Raw genomic sequence first — 14,633 nt, forward strand, 5'->3', positions numbered from 1 at the left:
TAGCTGAAAAATATCCAATGATACACCTGCCTGTACACAACAACAAAAGCAAATATGAAAAGTGAGTGTTTTTACACACCCACTCCGAAACACACAGTTACCATTTATGCCACAGAAGTAATTGTTGTAATTCAGTATTTATTAATTTTTTTAAATTGAACTTTAAACACACATAGATTCAAAAACATTCACCTTGCCAGTCTAAATAAGTTCAATCTGGTCACACTGAGCAGTGTTAACTTTTGCAGTTGGTCTCAAATACTAAACAAATATTGCATTTGTTCTGAAAACAAAGTTAGGACTGTATCCTTGCACCCCTGTGTTTCACTCTCACACTATTAATTACATTAGACAAATAGCAGTTACGATGGCATGTTAAAGAAAGAAGGAAAAAAATGGACGAAATGGCACTTTATGTTTGACAAACTGATTACAAAAGACTCAAATCAGCATTTTTTTTTAATGACGATAGAGTTCACGAGCTCATAACTAAGTATAAAAGTCAACTCTGGAGGCACAGTAATCATCCCCAGATTTCTAAATCAAAACTATTGACATGAAAATTTCTGTACTTCTAAATATTTCCTCTGGTGCACATTCAGTTATCACTACATGTTATAATTTTGACACACATATAAACACATACTCATCTATCCAAAAACTACAAAAGTACATAGCTACAGTATATAAAACATTTCATCTGATTTCTGTGTAAAATACAAAGCAATATTTACAAAAATGCCATGTGAGTACCAACTTTGTTGCATTCATGCTGAAAATTAAGCGCAACAGTGAGAAGATAAGGCACCAGTGTCCACCATATTGTCCATTAACAGTCTGACACTGTTGTGAAACAGTAGAAACACAAACAGCTGCAGTTTTCATCTGGATACATGTTGCTCTGACAGGAAAGAAAACCCTGATTCCACACTAAACACATACACGGTCCAAAACAAAGAGAGCAAATGGTTAAGGTGCACACATTTGCATCAGAGTCCATCACACCGGATCCATTTTCCTTGCACTGTTCTGATGTCCATCAAGTTTTTAAAATACACAGGAAGTCCTTTTTTTTCCCCATCGGGTAGATCCTCCATCACTTGCGTTACTGTTCTTATCACAAAGTATGGTAGATAGACACTGAGCCTAGGTTATCTTTGAATAGTATTAAGAGTTTATTTACTCCTGCACAAGAAAATATTTCTTCCATTGGGTGCTGGCAGAGTGCAGGTTCACTGCTTTAGGTATTACCTTTGTTTCAGATCGTCATATCTGCAAAATCCGGTCTTGTAAACCCTTTCTGTAAAGCACAGAAAGAAAGCAGAAAGTGTTATGACACTGTATGAACATGAAACACTGAAAAATGACAGTGTATAATTCTTTATTCATGTATTAACCACAGAGGTGTCTTTAAGTGTGAACAGCAGCCCACGCAATGTTATAATTTGAACTGGAGTTACCTCTGAGCTCACAGTACAATGTAATCCATTTCAGAGTTACACAATTCAGTGTTTAAACAGCTTAATTTTTGAATATATACATATTTTTTGTAACAAACAGAGTACCAATGTCATGCAGGTATCGCACGCATTCGGTTACAAAGTCTATGCAAGACAAGCAGTAACACATTTTTGGTTCTGTAGTGACTTGTTTATTAGGAAATAAGCTGAACACCACACCCCTGGGAGGGGCAAGTCGCAATCTGCAGATAGGCAGTAAACCCATCTAGTCCTGCCTGAGACATGGACCTGCCTGACTGGGTGTGTCGTGTGTGTACATGTGTTGAAAGAGCCGCAGTTTGAACAACAAGAGATATATGAGTCTTGAACATGTGCTGCCCCAACTGACGGGGGAACTGCAGAGAGTGAGGAATGTCATCCGTCACACATGCACGCAAACCCACACACACATACACGCACACGCCCTTTGTCACTCTCACTTTTTCATGCTTTAACACACACACAAATAGATATAAGGAATGAGGGTAGGGCGCCATGAGGAGAGAGCTTTTCCACTGAGCTTTGACTTTTGTGCAGCAGTCCAAAAGGCAGAATTTAACTCTCTGTACTCTTTGTCAGAGGTAAAAAAAAACACCAGGGGCACTGTCATTAAAAAGCTGCTGAATTAATCAAGAGACTGAGACAAGTCCCTTCATAAGAGAGTGGTTTTACATAAGTGCCCTCTGTGCTTTCTGAAGGTTCTCAGTGAGTTTCAACATACCTATTCAACATACCTCACCCTAACCCTTCATTTTCAAATATTCACCTCATATTATGGTTCAGCCTCTTACCTCTTTGTACTGTTTGTGCAGTTTCTTGTACTGGAACATGTTGCTGAGAACTGTGGCTGCTGCTTTGGATGCTTTCATCTTCCCAGGGCTAGAAAAAAAAAGATTAATCCAAGGTTAACACTTGGTACAAATTACTTAGTGTCATTTCACATAGTGACATAGTGAAATCTTTTGTAACATTCAGCATAACATTTAACTAGTACAGCACGTTTTATGAAGTGTCACTGTACAGACCACTCACCTGCTGTCACCTGAGTTCTTGATGGCGACCAGTTTTGTCAGGCCGTCAAAGAAGGTGATGTCTCTGGCAGCTAGAGAGCTGCTGGTCACCAAGTTATTGAGGATGCCACAGATGTTGACCACCACCTCACTGGAGGGCTCCTTCTGGTGTCCGTCGGCGGGCAGCTTAGACACCAAGTTGTTTACCGTCTTTGTAGCTGAATAAACCAACACATATTGTTACGATAATATATTTAAAGGCCCCTGATAACTTCTGGTCACAATCAGCTGATTACTATAAGCAATGGTATCCTATATGAACACACAAGGGATTTTCTGTCTCTCACTGGTTTGAAGTGGGCAAGACTCATTTGGAAAAAAGGTGGCACCAAAGATCTCTGTGCACTTTGATTGCCACACCTTCAGTAATAAAAATGTTATTGAATTTTAAAATCTAACCAACCCAGTTTGAGTAAACCAGTTTTTGTTTGTTTGTTTATTTGTTTTTTAATATATTTAAGTGCTATAAATTCAGTACAAAGTAGTGGTTAAATTTCAGATAGGTATTCAGTTTCTACTTTTAGTTTTAAATTATCATGGCTAATATTTGCGTCAATATAAAAGATAATAAAGGTCTCAAGTGTGATACAATAAAATTATAGGTATTCTGAATTAATCTGTAACTTGGAGACATCAGAGTTTTAATAAGGAAGGAAAAATGAAAGACTAACCCATGTCACCCTTGTCCCTTGCGTGGCGCGATAGATTTCGGAGGAAGCCTGTGAGGGAACGCAGCTCCAGGTCACTGTTGGTTCGCATGAGGTCCATCAGCACTGGCAACATGCGTTCCTGCTCCAGAGCCACCTGGCTCAGCACTGATGCCCACTGCAGCACAAAGAGACAAACATTTCATACATGAGATAAACTGAGATTACTGTATTTGAATTTTTTTTTTTTTTTTTTACAGGAGAACTGATGAATATTCCTTACCCTCTTGTCTCCAGCTGTGATGTTCTGCAGAGCTCCAGCAGCTGCCTCACGAGTGGTGGAGTTGATCTCACACTGATGCAGCACAGCGGTTGTACACCCCGATTATCTGAGGGTGCCACAGCCACTCCATGCCCTTTGGCACTCGGGCGACCTCAGTGAAAGTGGAGAGATCCTGGTTCTTCCTCTGTCAGGGGAAGGGACACAGAAGAAGACGGTGTTGAGACGGATGGTCTGGTCCGTGCGAACAAAATGGCGGATGATGGGTAAATCTAACATGTACATACGTTTTTGGCTTTCTTGCTCTGAGGTGTAAAGCAACCAATGGCTTCCCCTTTCCCTGTGTCCTGAGATCTGGTTGGTCCTTCCAGGCGCAGTATAGCAGATGGAGGCATCTCACTGTAGAGCTGGTAGGAGAGGTTCCTCAAGACACACACTGCATTTTCCACCCCCTAAGAACATACACAGAGACAGATTAATACACACAGTAAAAGTAAAAGACTTGGGTTGAAAAGATGCAGTTTTTATTAGGCTCAATCTCTTTTCATCTCACCTTATCTTCTGACTTGTTCTCCTCAAGGGAGGCCTTGATGTAGCCAACCAAAGAGTCCACCAGTCCGTGTGTTTCTCTCATCTGCTGACGGGCCTTTTCGCTTGCAGAGCTCAGATTCCTGAGCACACACAGAGCGAGTAAGAGGGTTATTTCAGGTAAAATTCAGTCAGGCAGGAGTCATGCATTTCATTAGTTTAAGCATGCGGTGCAAAAGGAGATGGCAGCACAGTTTGGCTTGGGGTTGTGTTCCCACTCACACTGGCACTGAACGATTAAAGCTTTGTTTTCACAATGACATGAAAAAAATCATGCTGAGAGCATTGCAAATATTCCCCAGCTGGTCATTTATTCAGAGATAAAAACCCTCCAGTGTGCGCACCATCAGAGCAGAACCAAAGCAACAGGAAGCTGGAGTGATGCAGGCTTTTGCAAACAACAGTGAAAAGTGATGGGTGTGGTAAGAAGCTCCAGTAGCTGTCAGCTGACACATGAAGGCTCCTACCAGGACAAGTTCACCAAAAGCAAATATGATTATGGGTGAAAAGGCAGCCACGGATGAACCAGCCAGGAATACAGTTCAAGTTGCAAGCACAGAGATAAAACATGAGGTACACCTGAGGCATCCTGTGGTGTTGTAGAAGATTTCTGCCTCAGAGGGCGACTGACAGATTTCGTCAGCGTCTCCGCTGCCCGACAGGGGGATGAGGATCCTCTCAGTCAGCTCAGGAAGTGTCTCCCTGGTTAGTTTCTCTTTCAGGTTGTCTTTGGATGAAAGGTTCCACAGGATACCTGCACGCACAAACAGCAGGGAGGAGTTAGTCAAAATGAACCTTCAGACATCTTAACTTAAATCTTGGTGACTGTGATGTATTACAGCAACCTCAGTTAAAAAATGCAGTTCAGCATTTTGGGGAATTCATTTATTGTTCTTCTTGCCAAGAGTCAGATGAGAAGATTGATACTTCTCTCATATCTGTTTACTCATTCTGAATTCTCATACAGGCATGGGAACATTTGGACCAATAAATCACATCAAAACCTATGAGAAAAACTCAAAGGGGTGCTAAAAAAAACAGGAGTTGGCACTTCATGAGATCTCTGTGTCACATTTAAACTACCCTGAAAAAGTGACTCGGGCGCATTTTTGTTCTCTCATTTCGCTCTTTCCCAAGGTTTCTCCCCAAACATGTGACACTGACGTGAGTTTCTTAATGATTCAGCAGATACAAATCAAGGTGAAACGGCTGAAATGAAACAGTGACAAGGCCTTCACTCATAAAAGGGAGTGGCAGATACACTGTTGGCCCACAGGCCCAGACAACTCCCTCGCACTCCTTTATCCCCCCTCTTCACACACCCTATAGAAAAGACTGCAGCTCCACTTCCCGCTCTTTGAGGACTCAGACACACTAAATGCCTTGCAGGTCTCCTACTATGGAGTTGGGGGTTGCAACATCCATTTTTTGAATTTCCAATTAAATTAAGAGCATGACTGTCAGTTCTGCTGACAAAAGATAATCATGTAGAATAATGCCAGATGAATTTCTGAGACTGTGCTGAAGGCTGAGCCGAACAGAAAAGAAACTTTTTAGACTAGATATGATAGCACACTGATAGAAGAATACTGTTTCTGTCCATTCCCTCATTAAAAAATAACTCAAACTATAATTGAATTCTAGTAAATACTAACAGTCTGGATTATGTTGCCATTCTCTTGGTTACAGCTTACCATCCTCCTCCTGTTTGTTTGTTGGAATAATATCAATTTCAAAGGCTACTATTCACTCCAAGAATCTAAAGGACAACACTGCCAAGATCATACTGGCATCGAAAACTGAGTAATCTTGAGGCAAAAGTCCAGAACAAGCAGTCTGAGCTCAGCTGGGCTTGTTGTGTCTTGTTTTTTATTTTAATGACTAAGATCGGGATTTTCCTACCTGAGATATTTTTGTGGAGCTCGTCGTCTTGGTCCTTGAGTGCATCAACCAGCTGTGGGATGCCGCCTTCCTCGATCAGGGCCACTTTGTTGTCCATATTCTCGTAGATGAGGTTGCGTGTGGCGCCAGTGGCGTAACGCTGCACTTCCTGGTTCTCACTGTTGAACAGCTTCACCAGCTCACCGATGCCCTTCAAGCGACGCACCTACAGAAAAAAGTTAGTTAGCCTTTTACAGAAACTGAACACAAAGAGTGTTTTCACGGATTAAAGCCCCTATGAGTAGAATTTTTATGTGACTACAGCTCCTTTCAAATTATTCTAACTTTAAGCTTTTGTTTGTAGAAAAATTGGTAGAGTTCCAGTTTCATCCCTTTAATCTTAGTGTGCCTGGGCCGAATCCATGGTGCATTGCTTACATGCTTAAAGGAAGATGAAAAGATTAACCATCACTCTAATTTCCATACAGAAAATATTTCTGAAGTGCTGAGAAGATTCTTGTACCTTTGGCTAGTCGTTTCCCCCATTTCCAGTCTTAATGCTATGCTAACCTACCCAGCTCCTGACTGTACCTTCACATTTACCATACAGATGTGAAAGTTTCCTGTAACATCTGCATGATCTAACTCCCAGCAAGAAAGTGAATAAGTCTATTTTACAAAATGCCTAACCATTCTTCACTGAACTAGATCACAATTAACATCAGATAAGATTTTTAATCTCTTCTCTATGACTGCCATTCAACGTCTATACAGGGCAGAGTCTTGATACGTTCACTGATAAAAATGCAGCACCATGTAGAATAACTGGAGCACACCAGAACAAGCAAAGCTGTTGCTACTTTATGTCACCAGAGATGGAGAAACATCCATTAATAGATGCTTACACTCGAAGGAAAACAATTTTGACGACTGAATTTCTCAATAGAGATTGCAAAGAGAAAAGACTCCGACCACAAGTTTAAGTACCTCATTTTTGGCATTGCTGTCATTGTAACACTCATGTTGAATGTAGGCAGCACCCAGGACCTGCAAATCATGATCGGGCTCTCTCAGGTTTTGCACTGCAGTGGGCATGTCCAAGGAGGTGATCCTACCAAAGGAGCAAATTAACAAATTTAAGCAAAGAATGTAAAACATTCAATTAAGTCATTACCCTGCTGTTTTGTATGGTAGCACAAAATATGTCTTTTGGCTGTTTGAATGAAAAGCAACAGAGTAGCCACAGTAATTACAGTAATTATTCATAGATGATTTGTTACTTGTCTGAAAAAATTCAGCTTGCTGAAATTCTTCCAAATCACACAGTGGTCTGCATATCCGCTCAGCTAACCACACGCTGTGGGATGTGTGAAATGCGAGGACTGAAACTAAGCTGCCACACCCAAAACCAGTCCTGCCACTATGGAGCCACCTCCCAATCCACAGTTCTTATGAAAAACTACTCACATCACACACTACCTCACTAAAACCTCCTGACGCATGGAGGTGGTGACACCATATGTCATTTAATTCACCTGAATGTCTGTGTTTGAGGAAAATACAACAAACTGAATCACCACTATGACTAAAGCTGTCATCTCTGTCACTGAATATTATAACCCAATTAAAAGGCTGACATTATTCTGTATTTCTCTAATAGTCAGTAACTCCCTTTGAAAAGACCATAATCAATGATTCATTAGTCTGTCTCTCACTACTTTGTCTGTGGTTCTCCACCCTAAACCGTTCCCCTCTTAGCACTGATGACATTAAGCTAAGCTAATATCAAGCGGACCAATACACATTTGGTGCACTAGTAAGTATTTGTGGCAGCAGGATGGCGTCTTGGCTACACAGACACTTTGTTAGTTGGATCGGTTGACTCTTGGTTTTGGCCTTTGCCTGGGTCTTTATGACAGCATCAGTCAACATCAGGTTGGTTGTTGAGGTAATAGTATGAGAACATGCAATATACCAGTGCTTCAAATAGAAAAAAAAAATCACATTGTCATTTGTTAATGTGAGCAGAAATAATAGGTGAGTATGTGAGCCTCTCACCCGCTGAGGTTGCCCATGCTGGCTCCCATCTCCATCTGCCCAGTGCAGATGTCCATGCCCCTGCCAACACTGTGCATGCTTTTGATTGACATGGCACGGGACAGGTTGCCCTGACGCTGGATTAACAGGTTCCCCTGGGAACCAGAGGACACCCCGGATGCGATGAACCCCCTGTCCACTGTGTCCCCTCCTCTACCAAAGGTTCCCCCGGACATGGAGCCCATGCTCATCCTGTTGTTTCGGTTCGCAATCCTGCTGATGGTGCGGTGGGCTGGGCCTCTGAAGGAAGGCTGCTGGACGATCTCTACCTCTCCTCCTGCCATGCCTCCGCCGCGGGAAAGAGTACCGCTAAGAGATCGGCGCATGGAGGTCATGGAGGCACCTCCTGCTTGCCTCATCTGGGTGGTGTAGCCGTTGAGTGCGCTCTGAGCATACTGGTTGCCGTAGGTGGCGTCCCGTTCGGAGATTAAGCTGCCAGCATCACTGCTGTCAACCATCCAGGGACTCACGAGCGGTACTGGTTGCCGCATTGAATGCACAGAGATGGTCTCTGAGTCCATTCTGCCCTGTTGTCTGACGTTCCCTTGGTAGTTACCCATGCGCATGTCTTCTCTGTAAAAACTGCTGCCGCCGCCACCACCACCAGCTCCTCCACCTCCAACACTCATCCTGTTGAACTGGGCCAGGTCTGGGCCAGCAGACTGGCAGCTGAAACCTGTCCTCTGGGATACACGTGGACCCTGAGGATGAAAAGAGGAGTAACTTACCATCAAATGTGGAAGCAGAGTTACTCATTTTGTTCTGGTGAACTGTGTGTGTGAGTCACTTCATATCAACAATAATGGTTTCTAAATTTGATCACAGGATTGCAACTACCATGATGGGAGACAAAGGTTGTGACACCAGTACATTTCTTATTAATTTCTCATACAAAAATGCAATTCATTTAGGGATTTATTATTGAGTCAGCATTTAGAAGCCTACAGTGTAACTTCTTACATTCAGAGCTCAAACATCTGTGGCATAAAGCCAGCGTCTTCCTGTTGAATCACTAAAATGGAGGAATCTAGAGGGTGGACTTGAAAACCCTAAGCTGATTTCATCACAAGTTCCTGTGAAATACCACACATGCTGAGTCCTGGGTGAAACACCGTAACACCAGCAGAGGGGTCAGTGACGATGTTTCCATCATATGTGCGAATAAACGCTGAAACAGTGAGATAATGCTGCTGCACTCACCATTGTTCTGGAGCCTGTGTAGATATAGGATGATTTAGAGCTGAAACTTGCAGGGTTATAGGTTTGATATTTCATTGTGGAAGAGCCGCCATAGTCTGAAATAAAGCAACAAAACAGGATTACTACATGTGAGTGTCAGTGATATAACTAATTTCAAACCATCTATTCTGCAAAAATACATTCAATGTCTTTATAAATGAACACAAAACATGGAAGAATGGCTCAGCAGCAAACAAAACAGTGAGCTGTAAAATCTGTAAAACTTAACATTCCAAACTGACAGATTGTTTCTTCTGTGTAAAACTGCGGATGTCAGCTGGATAAAAAAAGAGGAGTAGCATGTCTGCCCTCAATTCTTTCAATGACCTCCTGAACTTTCAGTTCAACACTCCTAACTCAAGTTATTAAACAATGTGAAAAAAGGAGCAACAAGTTTCCTGTTGATTTAAAATGTTTGGATGCCATTCATCTAAAAAGCTACTTAATTAATCAGAACTTTGTGGGGGATTTATGAACTACAACCTCAAGAGAAAGTTTACTGTATTTGTGTAATCTTTAAGGAGTGGTATCAATGTGAGAAACAGTGGGGAGGTGGGCGGAGGCTTGGGCTTGAATATGTTTCCCTACATACCTTCATGTTATGTTACAGCCCCATCATCTCTTGTTCTGGGTGAACTTTTGTGGAAATGTGCGTATCAGAGGCGTTAATATTTTCACTTTTTGCAAGCAAGGACTTCCCAGTTTTCATTCTGAAAGCAGACTGACTCAGCAGCTGACTTATGTTCCTAAACCGACCACTGAAAGGTCAAGAGTGGAAGGAAAGAGTGACCAGCGCTGTTTTTCTTTTCTTGTTGTGAGGTCAACAGCCAGTAATGACAAATATAGGGACTTTTTTTTGGTCATTTTTATCCATTGATTCATTTCCTTTTTGATTTTCTGTAAAGACAGAATAATGCTGACTGTCCTGGAAATGCCTTGGTCAAGAGAATAAACTGTTGTGACAACCGATCATTGAGCTCTGCCACATACATAAATAATACAACATAGAGTCAGCCCTGACCTTTGTTGGTGTTACTGCGCAATACAATACAATCATGGGAACAATTAAAATTTAATCCTGTTTACTTTTGCAAGCTCATGCGTAAAAATTAACACATCAGTTTTTTCTTATTCAAATAAGTCCTGGATATAACCAACAGACGTTCTGCTGAAAAATTTGAAGTCACAAAAATATACAAAATGATCAAGAACATTCTCAGGCTCTGTAAAGGATTTAACCGCAGCTCGGCGCCCATAACAAGGTGTCACACCTCTTTAATTTACAATAATGATTTGCATGAAAGACATACAGTTTGAATAGCAGGTGTCCTGTTGCACTTGACGACTGTAGGTTGGATTGCACCACACAGAAGGACCTGACCAGTCACTGGGTCTGATGTCTCTGGTTACTGTTCACTTGGAGTCACAGTTCACATCTGACCCACAAATCGCATTCACCCATCTCTCTCGGCACAGAGAGCGTGTGAATGTTTCTCCTCTCGCTCCAGATTAGAGCCATCTGACAGGTGAGTGGTGAGTGTGATAGCAGGCATGCAATGAAATGTTCACTGTGTACTAGCCTTCAGTGACACCTCGTTGACTCAAGTATCTGGGTCAGCTGACGGCAGAATACTTCACTGACAAAACCCATTAAACCATATATATCTACCAAGTGTGTAATTATATTTACGTCATTTCTAATCATGTGGCAAAAGATTCTTTTAGACAGTGAGTGTACATACCGTCAGTAAGGCAGTAATGTACATAAGCATTGCACAATAATCTGTGAGGCTGTACTGCCAACTTGTCACAGTTTAGCGTGTTAGCATGACAACATGTTAATCAGCACTAAACACAAAACACAGACGAGGCTGATGGGAATGTCAGTAGTTTTGTAGTACTGGGCAAAATAAAGTCTTGATCTGATGATGGTGGTGGATGAAAAGTAAAGAGATCACTAAAGTTATTACAAATCATACCTACGGTTCACAGAATAATAAAAGGAAGAGTCAGGGGATCACCAGAGTCAGTAGACGCCATCCTCTAGGGAACATTAATATCAGTGAAAAGATTTCTTGGCAGCGCATCAAAGAGTTTTATAGCTATTTCCATCTGGGCCAAAGCAGTTGACTGAACAACACTGCCCTTCCTAGACCCACACTGATGGCAAACAGGTTATCTGCAGCCAGTGTTTGAAGATCTGTGAGATCCTAAAAGCACCAGGGCCGGTGATCAGAACTTAAACCAGTTCAAAACTAATTAATCTCTTGCCTTAAGGAGGCTCGAACACCCAATGAAGTTAAACAGTAACTGAAAGTGCCACGAAAAGAAAACACCAAAATGATTTGAGGATTTTTTTATATTAAAAAATAACAGGATAGTGTGTATATTTATAGTCATGTTTGTGTGTGAGTGTTCTGCACATGCGTTGAGCCTTGTGAGCCGAAGGGAGAGTTTTCTTGACATGCTTGATTTCTACAGAGCACGGACACACACCAAACCAGTTGGTATAGAGGAGAGTGACTGACACATCCCTTTGGCCCTGTTCCAGCCCCGGCCCCGGCAACGCCCAACACACCTGAGAGCCAAAGCCTTTGCAGCGCGTAGGGGAAACACACCCTGAAAACTCCCTGAGCGAGGGAACTGAACTTTTTTCTCTTCCCCCTGTTGTCTTTTGAAAAGCAAACTTTGGTCGTAAAGCCAACACAACCACACACACCTTGTAGGCCTACTCTTTTTTCTGCCCTCTGCTGAGGCTTGTCCACCTATGATTAGTCATTAATGCACAGTTGCTGCAGCATTTAGATACAGAGGGAGGAGGAGGAGGAGGAGGAGGCAGAATCCTCTGGTTGTTTTTCCTCATGTGTGAAGGCTCCTGCACTCATAATGAACTTCTCCAAAGCCACAAACCACTGAAATGGCAGCAATCCCCTATTGTGCTGTCAGGAATTCTCCTCTTCCTCTTGTGCAGGTTTCAAAAGAGGACAGACACGATGCAACAACATTTTATGACTGTATATTTTCTCCCCAGCAAAGCCCAGGGCAAAGGACGAGCAGAGATAAGGAGTGTAAGCCCAGTTTTTCATACAGTGTGGCCATGTTTGACTAATGTGTTTGACAAGCATAATGCGGGTAAAAACACAGTAAATGTCCGTCTGCGTTCCAGGCGTTTTTAAAAAAGGCATGAATAGTATGTTTGTCTGTTGAGGCAGGTAGCGTCAGCGCCCCAGGGAGAAGCTCAAACTAGAAGAGTGAGAAAAAGACTCTTCTCCTGCCACCACCACACAACCCAGAATTTAGAGGTCACACAAACAAGGCCTCAGACGTCGAGCCGCTCGGCCAGCTCCCTGTAGTTTGGTTTAACACACTGAATTATGGGACATGAAGGAATGTCCTTGTGCATCACGCAGGCAGGTGCATGAGTTTTAGTCACCAGAGCTCTAAAACAACACATTTTGACACTCACTCAGCTCCTTAACCCCATCAAATCATCGAATGTGAACAAATTCCCAACTCTCATGGAAACCTTTGATTCCTCCCAGTGGGGTGTCTCACTGCTGCTTACATAACAATCCCACTCTCTTTGTCTGTGTGCCAGGATGACAGCAAGACAAGACACCTTTTAACAATGTGACGTCTTTGAACAGATGAGACAACAGCTGGTTCTCACGACGCTCCTGTCATCTCCCAGGTATCTCTTGAACCCTCGCCTCTTAAAGCGGAGTAGAAATCCGATCCCACAGAGGGAGGCTTTCACCTTAGTCTGCTAACGGGGAGGCTCATGAAAGCAGCGCTTGTTTGGGCCTGTTACACATTAACCCTTTCTCACGGGCGACATATTGTGAGATCGTTGGCACATGAGGCTCTGGGCTCTGGTTCATCTGATGCCAGCCAGGCAGAGCAAACACACCTACTCACATAGAGCAGGCACATTAATGCACTGCATCTCCTGAAGTTGAAAGTAAAAGCTACGCTACTGACTCCAGCAAAACAAATGACAAGAGAAAGTAACTTCTGGTAACCTCTGGAGCTGAAATGATTAAAGAGTCAACAGAAAATGCATTTATCCTTCAACTCTCTTGGATAAAGAATCTGAGTATTTTTAAAGCAAAAATATCAAAAATGAACTGGTTCCAGCCTCTTAAATGTGACTATTTTCTCATATCCTTATATATAAATATATAGATATTGAAAATAATCATTCATTTTAGCCCAAATAATCAAATAATGTACACAAACAGTGAATGTGTCTGTAAGCTGCGACTCAAAAAGGGGGAAACCAATTTTGAAAGGATCACAATAGTTTTGACCACATGTGGTGTCCAGTATTTAAAGCTCAATATTACAGCCAATACAGCCAATAGCTCAATATTGACTCATCAGAGTCAAATCCAAATGAGCAGAGATTAGAAAAGCTCAGTTTTATTCCAGTTATTTGGAGTAAGGTCAGAGGAAACAGGGTTTCAGGGCTGACTGGTCCGCTCAGTTCCCCGCCTATAGCACAGATCTGCTGTGTTGGGCTATATGCTCAGCACTGTTGTCAGAGGATACCACCTGCACTTGCACCTGCGATTGTGTGGTGACTTTTCTTTCTTTTCTTTTCTTTTCTTTTTTTTTTTTTAACCTTCAAATTCCCCCACTTGTCCACCTGATCTGAACCCAGACCAGCGGGTCACGGCGCTCAGACATACGGAAATGTTACAAAGCAGGACATGAATCCGGCGAACACTCGTTGTGTTGTGACAATGAGTTAAGAGACTCGTAGATGTTTACCTGACATGGCGTAGTGCGAAGCTGAGCCATTCTGCCGCGGGAGTGTGGACTTAGACTCGGCCAGTCTCATCTGGACCTGCTGCTGGACGCGCCGCGCTCTGGACGCCGTGTCCGACACGGAGCTCCCATTCTCCAGCTGGGTCTCGGACGGGAGCCCGTAGGTGGTGACCGAGGTGTTGGGCTGTAAAGCGGACAAAAACACGGTCTCTGAGGCCATGACACTCATGGTGGACAAGTTGAAGAAGCGAGACGCTGGCTATGGCGTCCGGACAGAGAAACAGTGCGGGTCGGTTGTTTGCGTCGTGGCAGCTGAAAGTGTGTGGAGAGACCTGAGAGAGGCGCTCAGGGCGAGCAGAGCTGCACATCAGCAGGAGGTGGAGCCTCAGTGAGCTGAGACCACCTGACCTACAGGTGAGCTGTCTGCTTTCTGATAACATATCACATTGCGTTGGGCTGACTCACTTCTGACTGCCAAACGTGTTATAACAGTTTATTGAGCTCTCCCGGATCCAGTGTCGAACTGAGAAGACCGGCCAGTCATAACAGGACCAGTCAGTCC

The 14,633-nt window shown here is 42.9% G+C and overlaps 1 protein-coding gene across 1 annotated transcript; it reads right to left on the reverse strand.

Annotated features, from left to right (window-relative positions):
- Positions 1 to 118: 118 nt before the first annotated feature.
- Positions 119 to 14,633, reverse strand: pkp3a (plakophilin 3a). The gene is given in 14 exon segments (XM_018666408.2): positions 119 to 1,300; positions 2,291 to 2,378; positions 2,532 to 2,727; positions 3,241 to 3,394; positions 3,500 to 3,583; positions 3,585 to 3,683; positions 3,784 to 3,948; positions 4,050 to 4,167; positions 4,664 to 4,838; positions 5,987 to 6,191; positions 6,953 to 7,076; positions 8,024 to 8,763; positions 9,263 to 9,357; positions 14,075 to 14,633. Coding segments are annotated over 14 exon segments (2,511 nt in total). The 5' UTR covers positions 14,301 to 14,633; the 3' UTR covers positions 119 to 1,258.

The sequence above is a fragment of the Lates calcarifer genome, linkage group LG10 (assembly GCF_001640805.2).
Source record: "Lates calcarifer isolate ASB-BC8 linkage group LG10, TLL_Latcal_v3, whole genome shotgun sequence".
NCBI lineage: Eukaryota > Metazoa > Chordata > Actinopteri > Centropomidae > Lates > Lates calcarifer.